This window comes from Arvicanthis niloticus, chromosome 2, assembly GCF_011762505.2.
Source record: "Arvicanthis niloticus isolate mArvNil1 chromosome 2, mArvNil1.pat.X, whole genome shotgun sequence".
In the NCBI taxonomy this organism is placed as follows: Eukaryota; Metazoa; Chordata; class Mammalia; order Rodentia; family Muridae; genus Arvicanthis; species Arvicanthis niloticus.
This window is the reverse complement of record NC_047659.1, coordinates 59,163,931-59,191,519: the sequence shown is the minus strand read 5'-3', so window position 1 is coordinate 59,191,519 and position 27,589 is coordinate 59,163,931. Positions and strand designations below refer to the sequence as shown.

The window sequence follows — 27,589 nt, the reverse complement described above, 5'->3', positions numbered from 1 at the left end:
AGTGGATAATGTATCGGAACACGAATCAAAAGAATGTCAACCCCCCTACATTCTTGGCACACCTTATTACGTGTGATAGTCAGGGATGTTGGTTTTGTGGGGACTTCTGAGTATTTATCATGTAATATTCTGAGAGAAAGTTTCTTCAATGAAACAGAACATTTAAAATGTATATACACAATACATATCATTCCTATTTACATATGCAGAGTATTACAGTGTATACATATGTAACAGGGTATGCAAGTTGTGGATAGAAGCACGACGACGATTTGTTCTATGGTGAGTCATTTCTTGAGAGGGAAAGTCATGGGGGTGAAGAAGGAAGAGACTACGGCTCTACGTGCATTGTTTTTCTATAAAGGTATTTTCAGGTATTTCCATCATAATTTTAAATATGTATGATAGTAAACACAGCTATAGCTTTGGTGAGGTTATTTTTGTGAACATCTGTCATAATAAGACTAACATACTGAGCTTGAGATCAAGGGTGCTGTCAAACAGCTGGCTGTAGTTGAGGTCACAGTTAGAGTGAGCACATTTAATGTTCTCTCAAGCTCTTAAAGATGATAGCAACAACTATGGACACTGAGAGGTGTTGTGTCTTCAGGAGCTACTGCCGCAAGGCCCCTTATTATACATACAGGTTTTATTGTCTGATGATTGACACTCAGATAGTGTCATTGATTCCAATAACAAGTCTCAGGGCTGAAGCACAGGAAGATTTTTTATTTTTTTATCTCTAAGTCATCTGGCCATCAGTGTGGTCACAAAAATATTCATCTTGGTGATAGATATTCAAACTGCTAACGTTGTCTTTTTCGAGACTATATCATTTTGGGAAAAGCAGAACATCATGGGGATTTGATGTAATAAAACCATTCAGTTCACCTCAGGCAAGAAACCAAGGACATATTGATAAACTATGTGTCTGATAATGGGTTGATTCACAAAATAATCCCATCCTTCTAGGGACTATACATTTATTCTTCACGTCAACAAATAGATACTTTTATTTTAGGCCTGGCCATGTTTGTTTGGGGCCACAGAGATGACTGAGCTATGAAGAGCCACTGATGCCCTCTCAGAGGATCAGTTTGTCTTCCAGCACCCACATCAGGCTGCTTACAGCTCCCTTTAGCTCCGGCTCCACGAGCTCCCCCACCCTCTTCTGCCACGGTCACCCCACCCTGCGACTAGAGACACAGATACACACGTGATCATAAGAAAGATCAGTCATGGTTTGGATATTGCCTTTGCTTGTGCCAGATCCCTTCCAGCTTTGGCAGCATCCAGTTTGGAGTTCAGGACATCCATTCAGGCCCCCAGGATGCTCCATTTTAAAGGCGCTCTGACAAAAGGTTCCGCTTTTTACAAATGGAAATCGCCAGCGCTATTTACTAGCTGTTTGAACCTGGTGTATAAAGTAGCCAAACTATGTTGATGGGCCAGAATCCAGGATTGGTGAGGATCATATTCTATGCTATGTGGAGGGGGAAAAAAAAGGGAGAGGCTGTAACCGAGACAGAAAAAAGCAATTGGTGATACCTGACGGTGCTCAGTCTCTTGGTTCTAGTTGTTTCTGAGATTAGTATGAATCAGCCCTTCTAGGCCTAGGCAGTTCCACATTTTCTGGAATGTGGTTAGTGACATCTTGATCTAATTCCTCTAAGCTGGTTTTGACTACTTGGAACCAAGCAAAGACTAAATGACTAAATAAGCAATGTTTTAAGCCACAGCTTTTAAATAGGATAACTTGGTAGATTTAGAGTCTCTATTCTTGAGTTTTTAGCAGGCATCCTACCTAAGCTGGCATTCTGAACCAGACCGACAAAAATCCTACTTCACAGTACATTCAAAATACAGCTGCAACAGACTCCCCATGGAACCAAATAGTCTCTGAAGGCATTTGAAAAAATAAATTAAGACCTAGACGTGTAGTAGAAACACTCTTTATGATCACATGTGTATATCAGATCTGATAATGACATGGGGTATCTTGTATGAGTTATAAACGTGTAACACTGCTGGTGACTAAAAATCAGCTATGTCCTAGCATTTTCAATGGGTCATGAGAAACCCGATATAGTTTATCAGTGATTTTATTGATGCCGAACATGAAACAGCGCTTATTACTTTACTGTTAATGTATTTGAAGCCACTTGTGCCTTTTTATTCATTTATTTTCTATTTTTCAGTATTCTGATTTGGCAGTTTCTCGACTCCAGAATTATGACAGAAATCTCTATACCTTAAAAATTTTGCAGTCTTAATTATACTGTTATAGAAGTAAAAATCAAGACAATTACATATACAGTAGAACCTCAGGCATTTGAAGGGGTAGCTGTAGATTGTGTGTTTGCTCTGACTCTGAAGCCTCAGTGTCCCATGGTTACTGTTTCCTTTCCCCTTTGAGTGCAAAGAGGAAGTTTTTTTTTTTTTGTTTCTTTTTTTTTGTTGTTGTTTGTTTTTTAAAGCTACATGTTTTCCAACTTCTTTTCCTTTTAAGGTCCAGATCTTTAAATCATTCTGAAACAGGAAATGTCTCACTTCCTATGGGAATCCATTTCTCTTGGGGTGCAAAAGGGTTGGCTTATCATTTCTCTGTCTTTAAGACAGACAACTCCACAAACCCGGGAAAGGCGACCTGGGGAGCCGAAGAGAGGGAGAGGCTGGGGTGAAAGAGCTGTCTATTGTGTGCAGCTACTGAACGCTTATCTCGAAGAAAACCTGGTTAGGAAACAAGTTCTCAAACAATACCACAAGAGACAAGGAGGGGATTTGTGAAAACGCTTCTTTCTGAAGGAGGGACTAAAGCAAGAGGAAAGAGGAAGACCGAGTTAAGAGTTGCCTTAAGAATGTTAACGTCAACAACAACAAAAAGCTGGAAAATAAAATTGGGAGTTCTAAGAAAGCAAAGTTGCCGAGTGTCAGGGAAAGTGCAACCTGTTTAAACCCAACCCAGTTTTAAAAAATATATTAATATAAGAAGTATACTAAGGAGGTATTTTATTTTATATATATATATATATATATATATATATATATATATATATATAATATTTTTTTTACAGTCCAGTTGTTATCCCCCTCCAGGTTTGCCCTCTAACAGTTCCTCATCCCATTCCTCCGCCCCGACTCCCTCCATCTCCAAGAAGATGCCCCCTCCAGGCCTCCTCACTTCCTGGGGCCTCAAGTCCTTCAAGGGTTATGTGTGTCTTCTCTCACTGGGGCCAGACTAGAGACAGTCCTCTGCTGTATATGTGTCAGGGGCCTCGTTCCAGCCAGTGTATGCTGCCTGGCCAAACCAGTCATTTTGTTCATTCATTTTAAGTTGCATTTAAAGCATCAAGCCAGCATCCTGTCATATCCTCCCCACCGGTATTTTAATTTAGATTCCACATATGAGAGATCGTACCAACTCATATTAACCTGCGTTTACACATCTCTCAACCATTTCCCCCTTTACCTTGTATTTTCAAGGCTAAAAGATGGCCTCCTGTTGCATACTATTAAATGTTCAGATGTATTTGTAACCGTAAATGCTTCATGTACATATTTTAAAGGTGAGCTTTAGAATGTGTTGACAGCAGCATGTGAGACTGTATTAAATGTGACGTATTAAATTCACTCGGAAGTTTATGAGATTCCTGCTAGCCTACAGATGCACCCACACTAATGACTTATTAAGCATGCTTGTGTTCTGTATTTCAGAAATGGCTTACAAAATGAAGAGAGAACATGCCTTCTGGGCAACTGTGTGTCTGTTGCTTGGCGTTGTTCCTGAGCTTCTTAATGCTCAGCCCGAGGAAGCTGATGATACAGGTAAAATATTGCATAGATTGATTTGTTTTAGCTTGTCAAAACTCTCAACTTAGTATAAAACTCATTGAGCCAGAATTTTATTTGTCTAATTTTTGTTTTATTATTTTATGTGTATGTGTGTTTTGCCTGCATCCGTGACCGTGCACCATGTATATACAGTGTCCCCAGAAGACAGAAGACAGCATTGAGTCTCTTGAAACTGGAGCTATAGCCTGTTACAACCCAGTGCTTGATAGATAAAGGACACAATTTTAATATTCAAAATTAAAATTTTGTGTGCTGGGAATCGAACCCGGGTTCTCTGGAAGAGCAGCAAGTGCTCTTAGCTGTTGAGTCATCTCTCCAGTACCCTTAGTTTTTTAAAAAAATTTTTCTTAAGATAATTCTTGTACTGAGTATGTTAGTTTTTAGATTATCCAAAATCAAGTCACTTCAGCAAGAGAGACATCTTATGTAAGCAGTAAGACTCAGAACTAGCTCTGAAATATTGCAAGAAGTGAAGATCTTAAGGAGGTTCTTGCTAACATGACGTTATCTTTGAGCTAGGAGAAATAAGAAAAGGAGAAGAACTACACACCTGATCGTTGGCCACCCTCTTCTTCTTACCAGTATTTTCAAAATAACAATGTCTGAGTTGAGACTAATGCAGGGATCTGGCTGAGCAAGACATCAAAGGGACTGGTGTGGGTGCGAGTTCCAATTTCCTGAAGTGTGAGATAAGAATATTAATAATGAAAAAAAGTGTGTGCGGTTATCATTGTAGATTTATATATTTCCCCCAAAGTAACACTTTGTCTAAAACTGTTGATAGAACTCAGGTTATTGGTAATGGGAAATATTTACAACTTGACAGCCTCAAATTATATTGTAGTTCTGACATTTTTTAGAGTCTCATATATACATTCTCATCTTTAGTGAGTTTGTCCAGTGTATTCCCGGTAACAAAGGATGGGTAAATCCATCCTCTGAGCCCGACACTGTAGTGGATGGAAGGGAGGCAATAATGAGAGTCTTAAATCCTCACAGCTTCATGGAGGGTTCTCAACTACATGGTCCAGGTTGATCTTATGCTCAGGAGCTTTTGCTTCAGTCTCAGAGGGCTAGGATTGGAGGCTGGAGTATTGCAGCTAGCTACAGCTTGATTTAGTATTGTAGATTTGAAGTTCTTTTGATCAATTAGTTGCACAGTCTTATCTAGGTTTGTTTCTGTTTAATTTTTAATTAGTTTTACAATACCCAGAGGCACACAGCATGTGGACCCTCAAACAGTCAGTTACCTGTTGGCCCTAGATTCACAAGCATTCTCCAGGCAAGTGGTGTTCTAACAGCCAGGCATCCATGACGTCGAGTACTCCGTATTTTACTGAGCTTTTTATTTGAGATCCCAAGACACAGGGAAGGAAGCCATATTGTTATTCTTAGACTAGGAGACACAAAATATAAACACCCAATTACAAATATTTAAATATAAATTATAATTCTATTTTCTGGTTACATGAGATCAGATTCTTGTTATATTATTCTGCCAATTTTCTAGTTTCCTGGGTACAAAGGGATATTTCTTATTTTTTAAAACATTATCCTCAACTCTTCCAAGTGTAAGAGAAATTATCCTTACTCCTTCCCTGAGGTATTCTGCTGTTTGCTCTTTAGTAAACTTTTGAATAAATGGTTATATTATTGTAATTATTATAAATTAGTGATTGCAACCTTCATGATAGGGGTCTGTTACCCGTTATATTGTTGTATCTTCAATAACAACCCAGTACTTGATAGATATGTATTCAGGACACAATTTTAATACTTAAAAAGGTTATCCCAATAAATAAAGACCAAGACAGGCATACACCTTTCCTAGAGTGGATGGCTGTCTATGTCAGAGATTAACCTGAGCTCTCCTCATTGTCAGGAACATCCTGCTTAGGTGTGAGTAGGAACAAGCTCAATGCATAGAATATAATGATATAAAATTATGATAACTACATTAATATGGAAATCCTAAAAAAGAATAAGCTAACAACAAAATAAAAGTTGATAATGTTTTCGCCTTTAAGCAGTTGCTATGAATTTAGCACCAGATTTTCATTAAAATTATTTCTAACTTTATAAAGCAAATTTTAGAATGCTATTAAGTAGAAATTACATTATTAAATTGAATTATTTAACCCGAATACCATCTTGGGAATATCAGTCATACAGGTTTGTGAGAATCTTACTCTTATTATTGTGAATTATAGCTGGTATAATAGCATATGAGGGTCAGTTCCATCATTTACTGGCATAAGCAACTTGATAAAACCTGCATCACAAAGAACATCTACAAAAATGGATGATCTGCTTTTTGTTTTTTGGTTTTTTTTTGTTTGTTTTTTTGAGAAAGGGTTTCTCTGTGTACCTTTGGCTGTCCTGGAACTTACTCACTCTGTAGACCAGGCTGGCCTCAGAGATCTGCCTGCCTCTGACTCCTGAGTGCTGGGATTAAAGGCATCTGGCATCACTACTGGGAGACCATTAGATGATTTTATAACAAAGTTCCATGAGATTGTAATTACTCAGAAGAAAATTTGCCTGTTATTACTGTACTACATCAACAGAAACAACTCTTTTGTGGTACATTGTCTCCCTCTTGTGGCAAAATTATTAAATAGCAGCAGGCTGAACTTGGGTTCTGTGTCTTCCTGAACACACACACACACACACACACACACACACACACACACACACACACACACACGAGGTTTCTGTAAGCATATAATTTATTTTTCATAAAGCAGCCAGAGAGCAGAAAGTCAAAGTCTGTGCCCAGCTCTCCTTCCGGTACACTGTTTAGTTCCCAGCCCAGAGAGTGGGAAGTGGGAGCCGTCTAAGGCAGACGGGCCTTCCCAGTAACGAACTTAATCAGCATTTCCCCTCCCATGCCCCGGGCCTGCTCAGGAGACTCCTAAGGATTCGGTTAACTTGACGACTGACATCAGCCATCACAGATCTCTAACTGCGATTTTCCTAGTCCTACTGGGGCCGAGGAGACAATAAGGAACTTGTCTTGTAAGACCAGGATCTGAGTTTTATTCCAGAGCGTATGCAAAAAAACAGCTGGGCCTTTATGGCGCATGTTTTTAAGTCCAGTAGTGGGACGTCAGAGAAAGGCAGGTTTCTGGGGCCCACTGTCCCCAGAGCAAGCCAGACAGCCTAGCCTACCTTTCGAGTTCCAGGGTAATGAGAGATAGATGGTAATCGAAGAGAGACAGTCAAGGAGTGTGTGTAGCCTTCCACTTGGCATGTCTGCAAGCATGTATGCAAACAAGTAAATAAGTAAGAAAGGAAGAAATAAATGGGAACATTCCAATTTCTTTGTTAGAATCTTAACTGTATTAAAACATAGCAAGAAGATATTAATTTAATATTTAACTATAAAAATAAATTGCAAATGGAAGAAGATAGTTGAAAGTAGACTAGATAAAATGTATATAAATATTTTTTCATATTTTTCAAGAATTCACATTTTAAAATTGTAGGGAATTAAAAAAATGAATTTATTAATAGGTTATCATCTATCTACAATTTATACTTTGTTTTAAAATAATTTTTGTATGAGAACATTGAAGTGGTATCCATTCATGTTTTAGTATTTGAAGTATGGTGAACGGAGCAATCAATGTTTTACTATTGTGCTGATAGCTTGTAACTTAACGGAGCATTGCTGCCCTCTAGAGGACAAATTAGTTTATGCCATTTAAAGCTTCAAGTGCCTTCTTTGCAAATCATATATAAATTATTAAATACGTGGAACATATATGCTCTCTCACTCAGGTCGTTACTTGCAGTGAATTCATAACCCGACTTTTCAGTTTTATTTTTCTTATTTAAAAATTGATGGTGAAAGGTGTATATTTGACAAAACAACAGCAAGGACATTATCATACTGTTGGGAGAGAGCTACACAGGTAATGTTTTAAAATTTACCTTGCAGATTCTGGGTTGCCGCTAATGAAACCACTGCATACATTTTGTGCAATGAGGGCGGAAGAGGGTCCATGCAAAGCAATGATAAGGAGTTATTTTTTCAATATGTACACTCGTCAATGTGAAGAATTTATATATGGGGGATGTGAAGGAAACGAGAACCGATTTGACACCCTGGAAGAGTGTAAGAAAACATGCATACCAGGTAAGTTTCTGGGAAGACTGAGACACAGGAGCTGGTATGGTTTTTGAGATCTAAGTGCAGATTCAGTAATTTTGGAAGAACAATGTGATTTCCCAAGAAAGCCTGTTGTTTACATTTCTAGGTTTCTAGCCCACTGTTGTTTCTTGATTTCTTCCTATCAATTATCATAAAATCATGAAGCTTCGTTTATTATCTTCTCTATAGTGAGAAGGAAAGAAGCCCATAAATCCACTGAAGAGTTTCATAGGTACAATGAAATTAATGCAGAGTACTTACCTGGGAGCTGGGAGGGCAGGAAACAATTGTTTTTCCTATAGACTTGGCAGCACCTTTATAAACAGCATGCTCTTCCAACCCTTTTCTCTGAAGATAGTGAATCAGAGAACTGACCGTGAGGCTCCGAAAACAAATGTCTTAACCTCTATAAATTTCTATTATTTGAGTAAGCTTAGTGCTTTTAAGACTTCTAAGACCTAGAAAGGAGCCATTTATGTTGAAATTTTGTAATACTACAAAAAAAAAAATTTTATCCCTTCTGTGTAAATTTTACCTGGTATAGCTTTGGTGTTGAACTATAAAGCGTATACTGTGTTATTAAATTTATTGGCATTTTTACTTTCAGTCACATCATAATTTTATAATATTTTAACAATGGTTACCAATTTTATCATTTGTAATTCTACCTGATGTTAATGCACAGTAGGGGAGTTACAGGCAATACAATATTATGCATTCCAAGAGATGCATGGAAAAGTTTTAAAAGGGTTCAACAACAACAACAACAAATATATATATACACACACATATATGTATATATATATTTGAAGGAGTAGATATTTCTAGCCTCACTTAATACAATACAGTGAATTGAATTATGACATAACACCCTATTACTATGTATAATTCCACATTTTTATATATCAGTTAAAATAAGTTTAAAAAAAGGAAGCGGGACCTGGAGATTCAGTTTGGTGGTAGACTTTTTGCATAGCATTTATAAAGCCCTGCATTTGATATACACTAAGGCAACAAATGATAACAATAATAAAATAAAAAACCAAAAATGACTGGCTATAATAATCTCTCTATAAAACTTGATTCATTAAGACATTCTGCATGAGGATAATGTTAATGGGATTATGTAATTGTTCTAGTTGAAGATCAAGTTCATAATATTACATTGTCAATGATGGCCACTAATTCATATACTTCCTTTTGTAGGTTATAAAAATACAACTATGAAGACAGCATCTGGAGCAGGTAAACATTCACTTACATGTAAATTAGCAGCCTTTATCTAAGACAGTTCTTATATACCTCTGTTGGGGGTTGACTTTAAATCTACATGACATCAGAGGTAATGTTTTCTTAACTGGATACATTGAAAACTTAGACATGGCAGACACTGTTCATTGGGAAGGCTCCATGGGCCATGAACTTTGTGTCACAGACTCTAGAGCATTGGTTCTCAATCTGTGGGTCGTGACCCCTACAAAGGGGTCAAATGACCCTTTCACAGGAGCTGCATATCAGATAGCATATATACCAGATATTTACATTACAATTCATAACAGTAGCAAAGTTACAGTTATGAAATAATTCTACGGTTAGAGGTCTCCACAGTATGAGGAACTGTATTAAAGGGTCACAGCACTAGGAAGATGAGAACCACTGCCCTAGAGCCACACAGGCTCTTTTAAGAACATGCAGATAATGACTTAGCCCTTGATTGTCTCATTCTTCATTCACTAAGCCATTGTTAGTCTCAGCACTGTGTGACTTCAGTAGATGTCATTGAAAAGATGTGTGCTCTTGAGTTGTTAACGGCTCTGTATGCAGAAGTGAGTATGGATAAGTTAACAATAATTGCCTCCATCCTTATTTAGTGTGCATACATTCTTTTGAATAAAGAATTATCTTTACTAGATCTAACTCTTTCAAAGGACTTACTATAATAATAGTATCATCGCGTTAAGAAAACCAAGCTCCATTTTCTTTTTTTCCTGCCTGTTTTCCGTTTTGTGTTTATAGTAGAGTCTTGCGGTACTGGCTTCATTGACAGAGATCAGGGATGTGCCAAATCACCAGGTTCAACTTGCTTTGAATAGAGGCCTAGAAATAGATTTCATCCAGTTACCACTTATGATATTTGAACTGAATAGAAAAATATCCAAAAGGTCGAGCTGTTTAACTCAAAATCCTGAAAATCCTGAAAAAAATTAAGTCATTTAAAGGAAGTGAAGATGCAGAATTTAGGGTACACTTAAATTTTACACGTTTTAACCCACCCCTCTGGAAGCAGTTGGAACTATCTTTCACTAATTGAAAATCTTCAGACCTAACTTACCAGAATTCAACTTAAAAATGCCTAAAATAGCCGGGCAGTGGTGCCATTACGCCTTTAATCCCAGCAACTGGGAGACAGAGGTGGATCTCTGAGTTCTAACCAGCCTGTTTTTTTTTTTTTTTTTAAAAACAAAATCTCAGCTGATTTTACCAATGAAGGATTGGGAGCCAGACGCTGGGGTGAAAGCCTGCTAGATCAGAGAGCCAGAGAAAGCACCCAACTGAGCTTCCTCCTCAGCCAGTTCCAGAAGGAATGCTCTTTTCTCTCAAAAAAAAAAAAAAAAAAAAAAAAAAAAAAAAAATCTCCCTCAAACTGAATGTCCTGCCCTTTTACCTCCTTCCAGTACACCACTCTATCCATCCTCCCGACTCCCACTTACTCTCTATGGTTTTTTCAATCCTATCTTCACTTCCTGTCAACTGGTTGCTTGCTCTGCCTCTTAATATATGGTCGACTTTATTTAATCCTGTTTACCATAATCAAGCATGGCAGGAAGAAGGGATTGCCCACCCAGGCTGTCCCCACCCCTGGCTGCTCTGGCAAGATGGTGGCATGGGTGCCCGCACTAGTCCAGAGCTCCTAACGGGGATTTCAGCCTGGTCAGCTAGAGGTAGGCCAAACCACTTGGCCAATTTACTCTTTTTCTTGGGACCTTTTCTGATGATGATCGCTCCTTTTTCTTCAGATATTTCACTTGTCCAGTGGTCTCTAGTTTCCTTAGTTGGATACTTTTATTCTCCTGGAAAGATAAAAACAAAACCTTACCCCAACCCTAACTCTGGGGATTTCTTTTTTTGGCTTGTTATATCCTTCCCAGGGAAAAGTGTTTTTGGCAACAGGAAAAGTATTATCTTTCAATTGGAATTAAAAAAAATTTTTTTTTTGAAAATTTGAAACTAAATATACCTTAATATGTGTAAATAAATATACCTGTATTTCCCTCTCTCCTTATATATACATTCAAGGCTTAAGTGCATTTATTTTTATATCACAAAGGACATTCACTTTGAATTTCAGCCTGCCTTTCACAATCAGCTTTTAAATTTAAATCACTGTAATATTTATGTATCTGCCTTTGCCTCTCAAGTTTTGGGATTACAGGTTTGAGTCTCCCAGGTTCTGGGATTAAAGCGGAGAACCACAATGTGGCTATGAATTCCTTATAATAGGTATTCTTATAGGGTTGTTCTGGTTTAATTTGGTTCTTCAGTTTCCCTTATTTTTTAGTGTTAGGGGCAAATTTTCAAGTTTTTCAAATGTAATCTACCATTTTTGCTGATTTAGTTTGAATTTGTTCCCTGGCAAATTTTAATATTCCAGTCTTAACTAAACATGATGCCATTTTGTCCACTATTTCATTATTTTTAGATGTTTTATCTGTCTTGCCTGTATGTGCTGCATAAAGTTTGATGTCTTTGCTAAGCTGTGCTAGGTTTTGCCATTTCCATTCATGCCTCCCAGGACCAGGTATCTTTGTCATTTATCTGCCAGTTAGTGATTTTTCCATTTTGATGACCATATAGCTGTACCATTGCACATGCACCATGAATTGGAGAAGGCAGAGATTTCCCTTTTGCTTTCCTAGTTGTTTGTCTCAGCTAATGGTGCTGCACTGACTTTGTCATTTCTGGCCATTCTATCCCCCAGTCTATAGGCTGCCACTCGCCATTAGTTTTGGTTCCAAAAGTGTTTGATGAGCCATCAGTAAGCTGTGTGTTAGCCAAATGTTGTGACCATTCTGTCAGTACCCACAGTTCAGTAGGTGCCTCTTTTGGGGTAGAGGATGAGTCATTTAGGCAACTGAACTATTTCCTCAGTGTGTGGGAAGTCACAGACGCCTTTGCTACCACATCCTGGTCATGAAGGAATTCATGTAGGTATCAGTTCCACTGTAATACCTTTCCTTCCATGGCTAAGCCTATGAAGGACTCTGCGTTTGAACAGATCCAATCTATGAGCTGTCCAGTCATTGTAAGGGGTGCCCTTGTGATCATACGGTAGTTGGCAATGACTGAGTATACGGTTTCCATGCCTCACAAAATGTCCAGATTTGTTTCTCAAAGAGAGGTTATTTAACTCTCTCTATATGGAAAATATTTGCAATAGAACCCAACAGGCAAATGTTGGTGGAGAGTTTATGAAGAGTCTCCAGTTGCCAATTCACCAATAAGTATGATATCTATAATTAGGGTATCATCTGGTTCAATACTGGTCAGGGCTGCATGCATGGAGATGAGCTTACTGTCAGCCACAAAAACTGCTCTTTGTTTCCGCTCCCATTGGAAACTAGATTCTTTTCTAGTAACCCTGTAGAGGGTTTTTATAATAATCTATAAATATGATATATAATTTCTTTAGTGTGTAAACATACCAATTTGGAGCTGTATCTGAGTTTTGCCCTTGGGTGATGGGATTAAAAGCTTTTGCCACCACCACCTCGTTCACTGTAACTCTATAGTTTAGAAAACAACTATTTTATAGAGATCCACTGGGATAAAATATTTTATCTTAGCCCCAAATCACTCCAACCCTTCCTTAGAGATTCAGAAAAGAAGTTGAAACTGTAGTGACCCTTTGAATTTACTTAAAACATTTTCAATCTCTTAACTGTATTTTTATTAAAAACACAAACAGCAAAAATATCCTTTTTATTTAAGAAGAAAACTCAAAAGCTGATTTCTAAGATTGCGTGGGCCATGTGGAAATCTACAGTTTTCATTTTCTGCCAATAAGGCAAATGTACCTTTGGTAAATTATCATACTTTTCTCATGTCAAAGGCTATTGTTCCATCCACATAGGTTTGTCAGTTAACTATTTTAAAGGTAGAGCACTTGGTACCTTTGAAAGACCAACAGCTGTTGGGTTCTGCCTATGTACAACCTGAACGGTCTGTACAACCTGAACGGTCTGTACAACCTGAACGGTCTGTGACTGTTCTTGATAGTAACTTTTAATATTTTTCTCAGAAGCATTCTTCATTTTATGGTTTGTTTCTGAGATTGGAGGAGTGTTAGTCTGTGTTTCCCATTGTTGCAACAGATCACATCCCTGTAAATTTATGCCTATATTAGCCACACATGATTTTCATTTTTTTTTCTGGCCCTATTCACTGGATCCATCTTGCACTTTGTTTCACCTGCGATAAAGGTCCAATCCCTAGAAGCTAAATATTTACCTCCTGAAGAGGCTAATCTGGATGGCATGATTTTGGTGAAATTATTGTTACATCTGCTTCCGTGTCTACTAAATCTTCAATTTCAATGGCATTTATAGCTTTGTTTTTTGATCATTTATAGAGATTGCAGAAATACTTGTTTTCTGGTTTCTCTTGAATTTTTTTTGTTTATCTACTGAAGCTTTTCTTCCTTGATTATATTCAGAACAGTGTTGCTGTAAAAAACAGGCATTAAGTCTTTCATTGCCCTGTCAGTTTTGATACTGGGGCTTACAGGAGGCCCCCTAGGGCATTTCCTGATAGCAAAGGATTATGTTGCCTGTCCCTTGTTGATCTGCATTCATTAATTCAATACTGGCCTTTGCTACACCTTCTGCATACTCCAGAAGATTAGGGCCTTCTTTTTGGGTTATCTTTAGAAAAAACATAGTTTCTAAGAACACCTTGCCTATACTCCCTTTTCAAACAACCTTGCTTACCATAGTTAAAACAGCTGACATTTTAATTTTTCTAAAAACTTTCAGAAATTACTTTTTCTATCAGAGTACCATCATAAATGTGAGATCCAATATCAGCTGCATTTTAATCCGTTCATTTGTGCTGATCTTGCCTTTAAAGATCTAATCACCCTTTTGAGTTCTGAATTAGCAGTTTCCAAAGCCAAAGATTCAGTTAAAATCTGTCTGACTATGAATTTCATACGATTCTATTTACAGGCGAAGTCAATCTTTGCAAAAGGCTTGACTTCTTTTGGGCCTTGTATAATTTTAGTAAACGACTCTGACCTTCCTCTTGAGCTAATATCCCAAGACGAATGCCCCTCCCTCCCTTATGCAGTCTCAAAAATGTTCTAACTAAATGTCCTTATTTCTCTCTCCATCCTCCTGAGTTCCTCTTACTTTCCATGGTTTTTCTAATAATCCCGTCTTCCCTTCCTGTTACTGGTGGCTTGTTCCACCCCTTGACCTATGGCTGACATTATTTAATTCTGTATACAATATTCAAGCAGAAAGTTTTTGGATTCAAGGTGTGTGCTAAGGCTGAGCCACACTGCAACTAAAACCAGTTTTTTTCTCCTGTAAATAGCATAATCTCTGGGTTTACAGTATGATTAAATATCCTGCAACACCAGTCTGGTCTATAGAGTGAGATCCAAGACAACAAGGGATTGACAGAGAAATTCTGTCTTATTATGCTTACTAACATTGAAATAGGACAAATCAATACCCAGTTTAATGATAGTGACATTGAGATGATTGAGGAGATAGAGTCGGTGGGTAGGAGGAACAAAGTTCTGTCATTGAGCATGAAGATGACAGTCATGTAACATTAGCATGCCATGTATTTAACCCCTTTGAAAGCTGAGAGAGTGGATATTGTATTCTCAGCCTAAAAATGTTACAATGATGTGAGGTGCTCTATTAATTATTCAGATTTAACCATTCAATGATGCATATGCGTGAAGCCATCATTTTGAAGACAATTAAGTTCACTTAAATTTGAAAAAGGAAAAACATAAGAATTGCACTGGCATTCACTTTAAGAGCCAATAAGAAACAAAGTTAACTTTGTATTTGCTTTTTTGAGAAGCTATAGAAAATAGATTTTTAAAGGACTTATTTATTTATTTTATGTATGTGAGCATACCATTGTTATCTTCAAATATACCAGAAGAGGGCATTGGATCCCACTACAGATGGTTGTGAGCCACCATGTGGTTGCTGGGAAATGAACTCAGGACCTCTGGAAGAGCAGTCTATGCTCTTAACCACTGATCCATCTCTTTAGTCCAGAAAAAAGATTTTTATTCTGTACTAAAACGGTATTTTAATAAAAACTTTTAGTTGGGAATTTATCTTCAGATCGGCAACTACTGTGGTTATCACTAATCTTGTTGAGCACATGCTCTTGTTTTATTTCTTTTATTTGTTGAGATTGTGATATAATTACACCTTTTCTCTTTTCCTTTCCTCCTTCAAAACCCTCTCATATATTCTTACTTGGTCTTTAAATTTATGGATCTTTTTTTCATTAATTGCTGATACACATATATATCAGTCATGATTATATATATATATATATATATATAGTCATGAGACTTTATCAGTGTAGCTTCTGACTTTTCTAGGAGATATAATCTCATAGAAAACTCTTACAATCTTACAAATACATACATACATACATACATACATACATACACACACACACACACAAACACACATATATGGTCCTAAATATATAATATATGCTCTAAATACATAATATTTATTCCTAAATACATAAGTATAATCTGATTAATTTGTATAATGTAACACACACACACACACACACACACACACACACACACACACATGTTTTCAGGGCTAACCATTAGGCATTGGATAACTAATTGGTGTACTCTTCCCTGGAGACCGTTTCTCCCACTCTCAGTTTTTCTCAGTTTCCTGTAGTTCTTCGTGTAGTGATGAGGACTCGTGCCCCTCCCCGAGTCCATGTTTAGCATGTCTGTTGTCATTGTCCTTGTTCAGCTCATGTTCAGGCAGTCATGTTGGTGTGACTTTGTCAGAGTAGCTTCTGACTTTCCTAAGAGACATTTTTTCATTTATGTATTCACTTATTCACGTAACATTGCTGCGGTCCCCCTCCCTCCTGTCCTTCCAGTCCCACCCTCACAAACCCCTTCTCCCTTACCCTCCTTCTATGAAATCTATCCTATGAAAACTAATTCCTCAGGAATTTGGGTTATTTCCAGCTCAGCGGACCCTGACCTCTGTATCTGAAGTGCATGGAATACATGCTTTTTAAATTTGATAATAGAACACTGTGAACACTGACTTCCTGATATAGAAAACAAGGTACTTTAAGACACTGTAGGGTATAATAGTTCATTTTACTACCACAGAAATACATTTACAGGAGAAAATGGAGGAATTGCAACTTTGTTTAAAATAGTCAAATGTGGTAAGGCTGTTGATTGCAATACATTGGAACACTAACTCAATTCTCTAAACAGTACACATGCAGACAGAGACTGTAATGTAGGTCATGATATTATAAATTTTGTGACAGCTATGTTTAGCCTGTTTTGGAACATGATCAAAGAAAGGATTTTAGACTTTGCAAAAGCTCTTCTAATCCCTGAACATGTATTTCCTTTCTGCCTCTACATTGTTGGTTCAGTCCAGTGCTTGGAAGAAGAAGAAAAGAGAGGGTGGGAAGGGAGGGAGAGGCCTAACAGTGGAGGATGCCATACTGGGTACAGATATTAATTCCAGCATAAGAATTCAGGAACTTCCAAGAATAGCCAGGACAGCTTCCGTACCTCTAAGATCCTTTCCAAAGTTTAAAGCCCCTTTCATTCTTAATGAAGTGACACAGTATTTTTTCCCTAGTGATTCCTAACACTCTGGTAGACTGTTTCTTAGTAAACAACAAAAATAATTAAAGCAAAACTTACCATAATACTTTGTACTTCTATAGCAAGGTCAGTGCATTATCAAATAATCCAGTATCTTTATTTTATTGGTTCATGAAAATGTTGATAAAATTCTCTGTAATCTAAGAAACTTAGAGCTAAAATACCTGATTAAAAAAAAATGTAAGATATACTTTCATCACCAAAAAGGATAATGATTCAGTTTGTAATAAGGTCATCTTATTTACTTTTAATGAGATATGAAATGTCTTCTTGTTTAGTCTTTAAACTTTTCAAACTGACTTTTCTAAGTAAGTTAATTATGAATTTCATTAAAGTAACTAAATGCTTTACAAAACGAAAATACTTCTTTCTGACATCCTTTGCAATTTCTAGAAAAGCCCGATTTCTGCTACTTGGAAGAGGATCCTGGAATCTGCCGAGGTTTCATGACTAGGTATTTTTATAACAACCAGTCAAAGCAGTGTGAAAAATTCAAGTACGGCGGGTGCCTGGGCAACAGCAACAATTTTAAAACTTTGGATGAATGCAAGAACACCTGTGAGGATCCAGGTACGGTCCCTTCTCATCTCACTTGGGTACCTATGCCGGTATCGCTTAAAATAAGGATTCCCTGAGAATGTACTCAGATTCTGTTTAAACCAGACAAACAGAAATTAGGTTTGAAAGAGATTCACCATTGTGCTTAAACAAACAGAAATAAACAGAGAATTAACACATCTTTACAGTTACTCTGCATCTCACAATGTTTTCAGATAAAGGACTTAACTTTCCTCAGAGTACTGCAGAATATGTTCAGCAAAATGGTAGGAGTGGTGAAATCTCTTATAAAATATGAAGGTTAATAATTACTCATAAAAAGTAAGAAAAAGGTAACTCAATTGCTACAGCTTTGTTGTTTTTAACACAACAGTTACATTTGCTTGTCTGTGAGGATGTGAAGCTCTGTTGTGTTTTCAGATAATAATTCCTTATGGCTTCTCCCCCCCTCCCCACCAGTGAACGAGTTACAGACGAATGACTACGTAACTGACCTCAATACTGTAACTGACCTCAATACTGTAACTGACCTCAATACTGTAACTGATCGCTCTACTGTGAATAACGTTGTGATTCCTCAGCCTACCAAAGTACCCAGGAAGCGGGGTAAGAATCTGATTTTTATTATTATTATTTTATTAATATATTATGATATATTAATAGAAGGTGTGTGTTACAATTATCTTTTGTAAAATAATAATTTTATTATTTGAGGGCATGCTAAATTATGGACATTTGATGAATTTAAGGCATTTAATCTCATAAAAGCATCATTTTTCTTAATGTCTTTTAGAATGTGCTTTGTAGTAGGACTTCTGTATATGTAGCATGTAAAAAATGTGTACTTATGTATTCTTTGTTTTAATTTAGCCTTATTTCTCAATCTGAATTTGTCAGGGTTTTTAGTTAGCTTTTTCCTATCCCAGATTTTTAAAAACTAGCTTTTAAATATAAGACTTTCTTTCCATTGAAATTATTCATAATCATGTTATCCACATTCATTCCACAGAATATTCTATGTGTTTTTTCCCCCAAACTGGTTTTCACTGACCCACTCATCTTATCTGTGGATTCACTACTGTACAGAGACTTCCTTCCTCTGCCTTTACTCTGGCTACACAACCAGATTGATTTAATATGGTTATCACTTGGTGTGTTTGCTTTGCTTAAGTGACTATGCTACAAGATTTTGAATATGACAATTTATAACCTGCCTGTGCTCCAGCACTTATCTCAGTGTTAAGCATATGGTAGATGACTTATATTTCTTATTTATTAATGTTGTGATCTGCAGTTACAAAAGAAGAAACAAATGGTGGTTGGAGGAATGCTGAGTACACTTGTCAAGGCTGTCTGCGTTCATGTACTCACATTTTTGTCTTTAGGATTGGAGAACATTCTATGTATATTCTGTTATTTGTTGGCTTTGGTCTTATTTAATAATAAGACCAAATATGTAATATTTACATAGTACCTGACACTTTTATACTTGTTATTAACTAAGTTTTAATAATAACATTCATAGTTAACATAATCTTTTACTATGTCTAACTGGTAAACTTACAACTGGGAAAGAAAGACCAATCATATTGGTTTAGGGTCTTTGTGGGTAGACCTACCTGATCATTCTTAGAAAAAAGTTAATTATTTTCCAAATTCTCATAGCCCACTTTGCTTCTATACATCATCTCTTAACAGCTGCCTTGGTACTATATCACCTTTATGATATTTTGAAAAAACTCATCTTTGGTTAGACTTCAAAAAACCCACTGCTAACTCAGTCTCCAGCACTTGGTCTTTGAATGAGAAAAGGAGCACCTAAGTACTGAGCCAGGGCCATACTACGGCATGCCGGCCTCCAGGTCCAGGGAGAATGTGACTAGATGTGATAAAGAAGACCCTGTGGCCAAACTCTTTCCTGACTCTATCCAACATATGACCTAGGGCCAAACTCCACATACATAGAAAATGGTGAGAAGAAAGTAAGCACATGTAATTATATACATAATCATTGGCCTTTTGGAAGAGGAGTGATGTTGGCAGAGGAACTATTCAGTAATCAAATGTCATCACCAATGTGTTCATGTTAGAGATCTGCAATAGAATGCTTTCACCTATACGTTCTCTTGGAAGACATTGATTACTTTCAGAGGAATTTTGCAATCATTTAAGTTTTCTTGGAAGACAATGTCCCCCACCAACTATGGAATTACATCCTTAGATGCACACCTCAAGAAGTCACTGGTGTTGTGGGCAGTGCTGTAAACATAATTTCATCAACAAGCACGCACAGTTGGAAACAATATGGTGGCTTTCCGTTGTATTCTCACTGAGAAGCTTGGGATCTGTCTCATAACCTATGTGTTCCTGCACAGTCAATCCGGTAGCTTGTGCTGACATTCTGGCAAGTTGGTTTTCCATAAATAGACAGCTTTAGCAGAGCTCATATCAAGCCTTCTACTTCCTGTCAAGAATGCTGGCAAGAAAGAAGAATGTGGCACTTCCTCTGCCAAAATCACAGACAGCACCCTACCTACCTAGTCAAACTCTTCACTGACAATCTTGAGTCCAGTCAAAGACAATTGTCCCACACTACAGAGCCCTCCAGAGAAATGCTTCTCAGACATCAACAGACCCTTTTACAAGAGATGAAATGGACAACTTCACTGTGTCAGCCAATTATTTTAAATGACATTTGTACTGAATTAAATAATAAAAATTTAAGTTTGTGACAATTCTAAAGCTACAAAACACTTGCCTGCATATTAATACAGACCAAAGTACTAATTAATACTATTAGTTTGTTAAGATTTATTTTTCTTAAGACAGCAGGAAAAATCCATATTGGAATATGAATTATGTATGGACAACAAACAGACTAGGAATAAGAATTAATTTAGGAAAATCTATGCTACTCTAAGTCATAATTCTGAGTATCACTTTTCTCTTTAATAATCACATGATCTCTGCAGAAATAGGGTGAGGATCTTACTTATTTCATCAGTAAGAAGACCCCAACTCTAACCCTCACAGCACCACAGGACTGAGTTCCTACTTTCTAATTGTATGAGTGCCAGGAGTGTGCTCACTGGTGTGCATCTGATCCCTGAAACAAAGGTCCAGGGTGTGTGATTTCTAGAATGAGGCCAGGTTGAACATGCCAATCAAATGATTCCTGCCCTCAGATGTTGGAGAGCTATTTGGCTCACCACTGTTGCCTCCAAGACTGGTTTCCAGCCTCCTTATTAAGTTTTCAGTTTCAATTAGGTCTCTTCCTCTTGTTCAGACTTGATGATCCTTGCATGTGACAGTGCATGAGGTACATTCAGGTCATTTTGATTGGAGATTAAGGGAAGAACGGATTTGGAGATGAGAAGTAAGGAAGTTTCACAAACTTGATCTGATCAAATATTTGCCCAGTTAGTCTAGAAAGATTTCTTACTTACCTTTGGAGCGATGTCTTATACTGGGCAAGGACATCAGCTTTATGGATGGAGTTTGAGCTTAATTCCAGCTCTTTAATTTAATTTCCTGACTTGTTTTGTATCCATGAAAAAAAGCACGCATTTTCTCTTAGCTTCCAGTTTTTTCCTGGCTGCACATGAAATCTAGTATGTCATAAAGTATTTAAAACACTACAACAGCATGTACTACTTCTTTCTGTGTTGCCATCAACAACATTGTTGATTTTATATTTTTGGTGGTGATGATGGTAACCCTGACTCACTTTAGGTTTATAGGCATAAAAGTGGCTCAAAGATATTGTGAATGCATATTTTATTATAGTCTTACTACAACTACTGTAATCTGACATTGAGGAATCTTAATTCATTATAGTTATCTGAATTAACATGCAGTGCTTGCAAAATTCAAGCATAATTAACTAAATAAAATTTCATCATTTGTGTCATTGGATTTTATTTATGATTATTGGAGGCATAAAACACTTGTCTATCCACCTTTAGGACCTGAGGTATAAATTTATGTGCTCTCTAACTTAAGTGAGATTTATCAAAAATTGATCATCTGGCTGATGAGAATTGTAATAGAACCTGGAAATGGAAGAATGAAAATAGGAGGATTTTTTTTTTTCAGATGTGATTGCCAGATAGAAGGATTTAGGTAAATAAATGGCTTCAGTAATGAGACCTTACAGATGGCATGGCAGAACAGAGTCAGACAAAACTTAAGTTGAAATTTCAAATATAAGTACCAGTGTCCTAGGTCACAGGGTAAAAGTCCTTGCTGCCAAGTCTTCCCTGGGGAGACCACCCTTCCCACTGCCAGCTTTCCTCAGTTGCTCATCATTTTTTTGTGTATATTCTAAATCTGTTTTCCCAGATTTACAGCCCACATCCTCTTTGTTGTATTCTATTCATTAGCTAGTCTAGACTTTCTAAAATACTTCCTCAGATAAACTGGAAATATTCTGTTTCTCTGATTGTTAGAATCCCATTCTTTGATTAATGTTGACCAACATATTAAATAAACATTGAATTTTCATCTTGCTTAACTCTAATATTATTTTTATTCCACACACAATGAGTTGCTTCAAATGTATTCAAACCCAAAACTATCCTAAAAAAAATTATATCGATAGTCTAAAAAGATTTACGATTGTTCTTGATGCAGAAGACAAGGAATGATCTGTTTCCCAGACGACAAAAGGTCTATGGTGCACATGTCAGCAGTCATGAGCTGTAGCCTTTCCTAGACAGGGTTCTCAATAGAATGTTTTTACACTTACTTATTTTTTTGTGTGTTGTATGGGAGTTTTGCATGCATGTATGTCTGTGCATCTCTATGTGCATTGTATGAGGCAGCTGGCAGCAGTTCCTGGCCTGGAAGTGCAGACTGATGGCAATGTGGGTCCCCTGCAAGAGCAGCAGGTATCCTTACCTGCTGAGCCATCTCTCCAGCCCTTCTGCATAATATTTTAAGATGAAAATGCTAACACTCATGTGATGGTATTGATTGTAAGTATATTTTCCCCAAACATAGATTTTCTAATAAGGCATTTCATTGAAAAAAAAAAACTATGTCCATGAAAACTTCATAGTTGTCATTGTCTACAGCCTATTTGTTAAGAAAAATTCTTGAGTACAGCTACCTTAGTGAGCTCTGGGTATGGATTAGTCAGCATCTGGACAGAAGCAAACAAATAGCTACTTGGGTTCTCTCTTTCCTCATTAATCTGTGTAGGCTTTCCTGTCCAGGAAAAATTTCTTACAGTCTGTTCTATGAGCTTTCAATCTCAAGTTCCCTGGGTGTACAGCATCCACACTTTACCCTCTGCTGAGTGGCCCAGTACACACAGGGAAGGAAAAGTAATCCTCAACGTAATCGTCCAGCGGTCCTTGCACCTTTTCAATGCTGAGTAGAGCATCGGTTTCTGCCAGTTCAGTGATGCTCTTCTTCGTTCACACAGTCAGTGAGAGGATGTGTGTTCTCTGGAAAGCAGGGGATGGTGGCCTTACTGTCCATTACCAACCCAGCAGGTTTCAGTCTGCTCTGGGTTTTTCTTATATCACTTTAAGGAACTGGACTTATTAGTAATTAATAATCTAGTCAATTATTTTTATTGTGTAACAACCATTAGAATTTAAGAACATTAAACATACAGAAAAAAGGAAACAGTCATAATAATTGACCATAATCACATCATACAGGAAAAAAAAATCCCCAGTGCGTTGCCAATAAATTTTATTTTACTTAAAAAAATAATATTTAGCAAATGATTAAAAGACTGTAAGTTTCTGCTGAAGAAGTCCAAAAGCATATAATATGTTTAACATAAACATTTATTCTGTAGATCTTTAGCCTAGCAAACTTCTCAACTTACAACCCGGTAAAACTATATTTACAGAAATAATTTGTAACATTGTCTCTCGGTACTTTGGCCAATGAATAACATATATTATTTTCATTTTTATGTATGTGGTTCCATATGTCTGCATGTATGGTATCTTGACATGTAATACAAATTAATATATTTTTCTAATTTTAAGTTATACATTTTCAGCATGTAATATTATTGTGATCATGATGAAACCCTTCACTGATAGTATACAATAATATAATCAATTTTTCCTTATTGGTAGTACACAAAATAGTTCATCTTAAAATCACAGGCATGAGATTCTCTGTAAGTGATGTTTAGTAGAACAGATGAAATATGCATATATTTAAAAGGATGTATAATTGTATAAGGTATAAATACACATTCATAAGGCATTAAGGATAGTATTAATATGTAGAGTAGTATATAGAGAGTAGTTTGTACGTGCAAAAGACATTTACCAAATCATTGATAGAAACTTAACTGGGGGAGGAGAATTATGCAGAAGTTTTGTTTCATATTTTTTCTGTTTTCATATTATTTAAATTTTTATAAAATTTGTAATAAAATTATATTTCTCTTTAATACAACTTATGGAATAAAAAAAGGAAAGACTTGTTAGTCAATTCCCCCCAAAAAACTCAGAAGAAAACAAGTTCACAGGTCATGCAGTGGTTCATAAACACTGATTTGCTTGTTACAATAAAAATGTACACAGGAAAGTATTGTGGGAATAGGGTATTGCAGTAAAGCTTTAGTGCATTAAATGTAAAGTTTACTGTATGAATTACAAAGTAAATCTACCTAAAATATTTTACTTGAAGAATAGACCCTGGGCCACCACTATGTATTTCAGCAGTCATCCTAGATGTAATGTTTTCTAGTAAAAATCTGGAAAAGGAGGTGGTTGGGGGTGAAAACTACCAGAAAAGCCTTCTAGATGGAATCCACTCAACTTGGTTTGATGGCTGGATCAAGATAGAATACATTTGGCTATTAAAGTCCCTTTGGAACATGAGCAGATACCAGCCAGGTTAGTGTCTTTTTATTCTATCTTAAATTTCTGTCACTAATCATAATGTAGACCAGAAAATCACAGTATGCAACTACTTCAAAACATATTTTCTTTTATTGTAGATATCAATATCTGGAATTTAAATAGGTGAGTGTCTACCCATGCCTAGAACACATTTGTTAATTGAACATAGGCAAACTTATCTTTTCATGGGGTACAAAAACATTCCATTTTCTCACCTTTTAAAATTTAATTGGAGTCAAGGACTCCAAACATCCTGCAGAAACTGTCTGCTTTTTAAAAAAACCTATGATGTATGATAATGTAATTAAATGGTAGTCAGAACTAAAATAATCTTAAAAACAATGAATTTATTTTAATTTAATCTACAGTTTTTGTTCTAGAAAAAATAAATACCTTATAATAGAAAGTCTCCCAAAGCGAAAATCATTTTGTGGCTTTTAATACTTAACTCTGTATGGTACAAAATAATTAGTGGTAAACTTCAAATTGCAGCCTACTCTGAAAATAGCATTCTTTCTAGTGTTAGGAACATGATCGTGGATGGGGTCAAAGGTCTGCTGTATTGGATCTGTGTGGACAGGGAGTGGTATCAGGACTAACATTGGTAAGCAAACAGCAGCCATGGGTCAATTCTTAGGAAGACGCCTCTGAGTGGAGCCAGTGTGTGATAACAAAAGGCATGGGGTGTGCACGAGCACACTGACCTCAGCCCCCAGAACTATGCTAGACCCCTTATGCAGAGCTCACAGCACATAGGCAACAGGAATGTGATGTCTTGGATGGCTAAGTTGGTAATGAAGCTTCTCCTGTTGCACTTGTGCTCCACGTCCTTGCTTTCACACGACCCCTGACTTCCTCTGTCCTGCCTTGCATTAAACCCATTTCCACTGGTCTCTTACTTCATCAGCCATTAGCAAACATTTCTGGATTATTAGATGGTTAGAGAAAGAGAGAAGCTAGAGCCCGTGTGCCTGTTATACCTGTAGTATACCCTCCATAATTTGTATTCCCCTAGAAATGACTGTTCTGGTTCTAGTTTTCACCTGGGATGTAAACTTTTGGTTTCTGGTAACATTTTGTCTTCTTACCTCCGGTGTAGGGGCAATAGTCAAGTGAGCTTTTTTTTCCACTTTGGCACATGCTTGAACTTGATTTTGAAGCTAAACTTGCATCAAGTCACATGTTAAGTGGAGAAGGAGTTGTACTCAGGGAATGAATTTTTTTTCTGTCCAGACATAAGGGACCTTAGCATGGGCATTACTATTAAAACATCGTAATTAACGTTATAGATCTCACTATATTAACATACACTATCTGCATCTTACTACCGACTGACTCATCTTGTATAGAAAGCACTAAAGTCAAAGTAATGTATACATCACATATCATTCTACATAGAATTTGTTATGAAATATGTGTGGTGTTTGCTGGGAAAAACATAAAACAAGCAATACATTCATTTCTCTGTTTATCAGTTTTACTCACTTGCTTCTAGTTGGCCACATTTGTCTCTGAACCTGGGTGGTGGCTTTGGAGGTTCAGGACACAAAGGTGGTGCTCACTACTCACATTTAAACTGGGGAGTGGTGAGCAAACACGGATACTCTCTGCGGCTATTTGGACAATAGGATCACCTGACTGCAACATTTCTCTCTTACCTTTAGAATTACTTCCTCAGACTATTCATGAAAGAAAACGCTAGCATGTGGTGAGAAGTTTAGAACCTATTCCCATCACATGTTCTTGACCTGGGTTTCCGATGGAGCACATTCATGTTCAAAGGTGCACAGAAGCAGAACACAGGATGAGTAGATTAGACACTATGTGGACGTTGCTTTAAAGAGCTTAAGGTTTCCTTTCAGATGCACTGTCTATGTATTTAGCCAACAATCTAAATGAAGCTAAACAGTCTCCATCTGACGATAAGTCTTATATTTTGCACGCATCGCCTTTATACATCTTTGTTTATACATAATTTCATCATCCCCAGTCCTCCCTAATCTTCCAGGTCTTTACTCAGAATGTCAGTTGCTGTAGACAGACAACTGGCTTCTTCCTATCTGTCTAGAAGGCAGGAGATGATAAAAATGCGTTTACCAGACTAAGACTTTTCTTATGTGCTGTTTTATTTTTCTTCCTTTCTTTTACAATATTTTTTCCATTTAGGGTTTATGTGCCAAAAGATTGCTGCTTGCTTTCTGCACAGCCTGCTTGCCTTTATTGGCCATTGGATTCTTCAAAGTCATATTTCCTGCTCATGAACATTTATCAGTCTTTCCCTGCATGTATGACATTGCAACATCTGCCAAGGCCACTAAAGTTTTCCTCCATAGTTCAACACCATCCAACACCTTACGTTCAGCTTCCACTTACAATCATCAAGTATATCTGGACAGCTGAGAAGTACCAGCTTGTCCTTCCTGAGAGAAATCACCAAAGAAACTTAAAAAATATTACTAAGCTCTACCAATTTTCTCCTCAGACTTAATATCACCGCTCTTATTGTCATTATTGCCGTAGTTGACAGACCAAGCTATTGATTTCAAACCAGTGTCCTACTATACTATGTAAATATAAAAAGTTTATTTCATATAAACTAATTTATATGTATCTATAAATACATAGTTGAAGTGTCAGAAGATAAATCGTTTTAATTGTGCATAACTAGTTTGTTCATGTAAATATAACTATAGGCTTTCTTTTTATCAAAAGTGCTATGTTTTGTTCATTGGAGAAAAATCATGGTATTATGGACATTTTAATTTGTTTAACCATATTCTGGAAATTGAAACCCTCAGGTTTTACAGTGCTTTAATCTTTGTAGGATTCTGCTTTGTTCAGAAGATATGCCATAAGGCTAATTTTCAAGGAATACATAATAAGAAGGCTCAGATTTACTATGCACAGAACTTAACATGTTTTCTTGATCTTTAAAATTTTATTTATTTATTTGTTAGACTATCGTAGCCCTTCCTGGTGTCTTGAACCAGCAGATAGTGGATTATGTAAAGCCAGTGAGAAAAGATTCTACTACAATTCAGCCATTGGAAAATGCCGCCAATTTAACTATACTGGCTGTGGAGGAAATAATAACAATTTTACTAACAAAAGAGACTGCCTGAGAACATGTAAAAGAGGTATGAAGGACATGCTTTCCATTAAATCACTGATATTTGGAATGATAATTATGCTGAAATTATGAAATTCTTTAACTTATGA

At 36.8% G+C, this 27,589-nt stretch overlaps 1 protein-coding gene across 6 annotated transcripts in view; it reads left to right on the top strand.

Moving 5' to 3' along the window:
• The window catches only part of Tfpi (tissue factor pathway inhibitor), a 43,527-nt gene that overhangs the window by 14,161 nt on the left and 1,777 nt on the right, over positions 1 to 27,589 (top strand). For 5 of the 6 annotated variants that reach the window (XM_076928965.1, XM_034495670.2, XM_076928968.1 and 2 more), the window contains exons 3-8: positions 3,715 to 3,825; positions 7,796 to 7,993; positions 9,215 to 9,253; positions 17,328 to 17,504; positions 17,952 to 18,098; positions 27,328 to 27,507. In XM_076928965.1, the coding sequence (XP_076785080.1) occupies positions 3,717 to 3,825; positions 7,796 to 7,993; positions 9,215 to 9,253; positions 17,328 to 17,504; positions 17,952 to 18,098; positions 27,328 to 27,507 (850 nt within the window). In that variant the 5' untranslated portion in view covers positions 3,715 to 3,716. Of the gene's footprint in view, positions 1 to 3,714; positions 3,826 to 7,795; positions 7,994 to 9,214; positions 9,254 to 17,327; positions 17,505 to 17,951; positions 18,099 to 19,190; positions 21,996 to 27,327; positions 27,508 to 27,589 lie in introns of those variants that run through there. The other variant, XM_076928969.1, reaches the window with a different exon arrangement.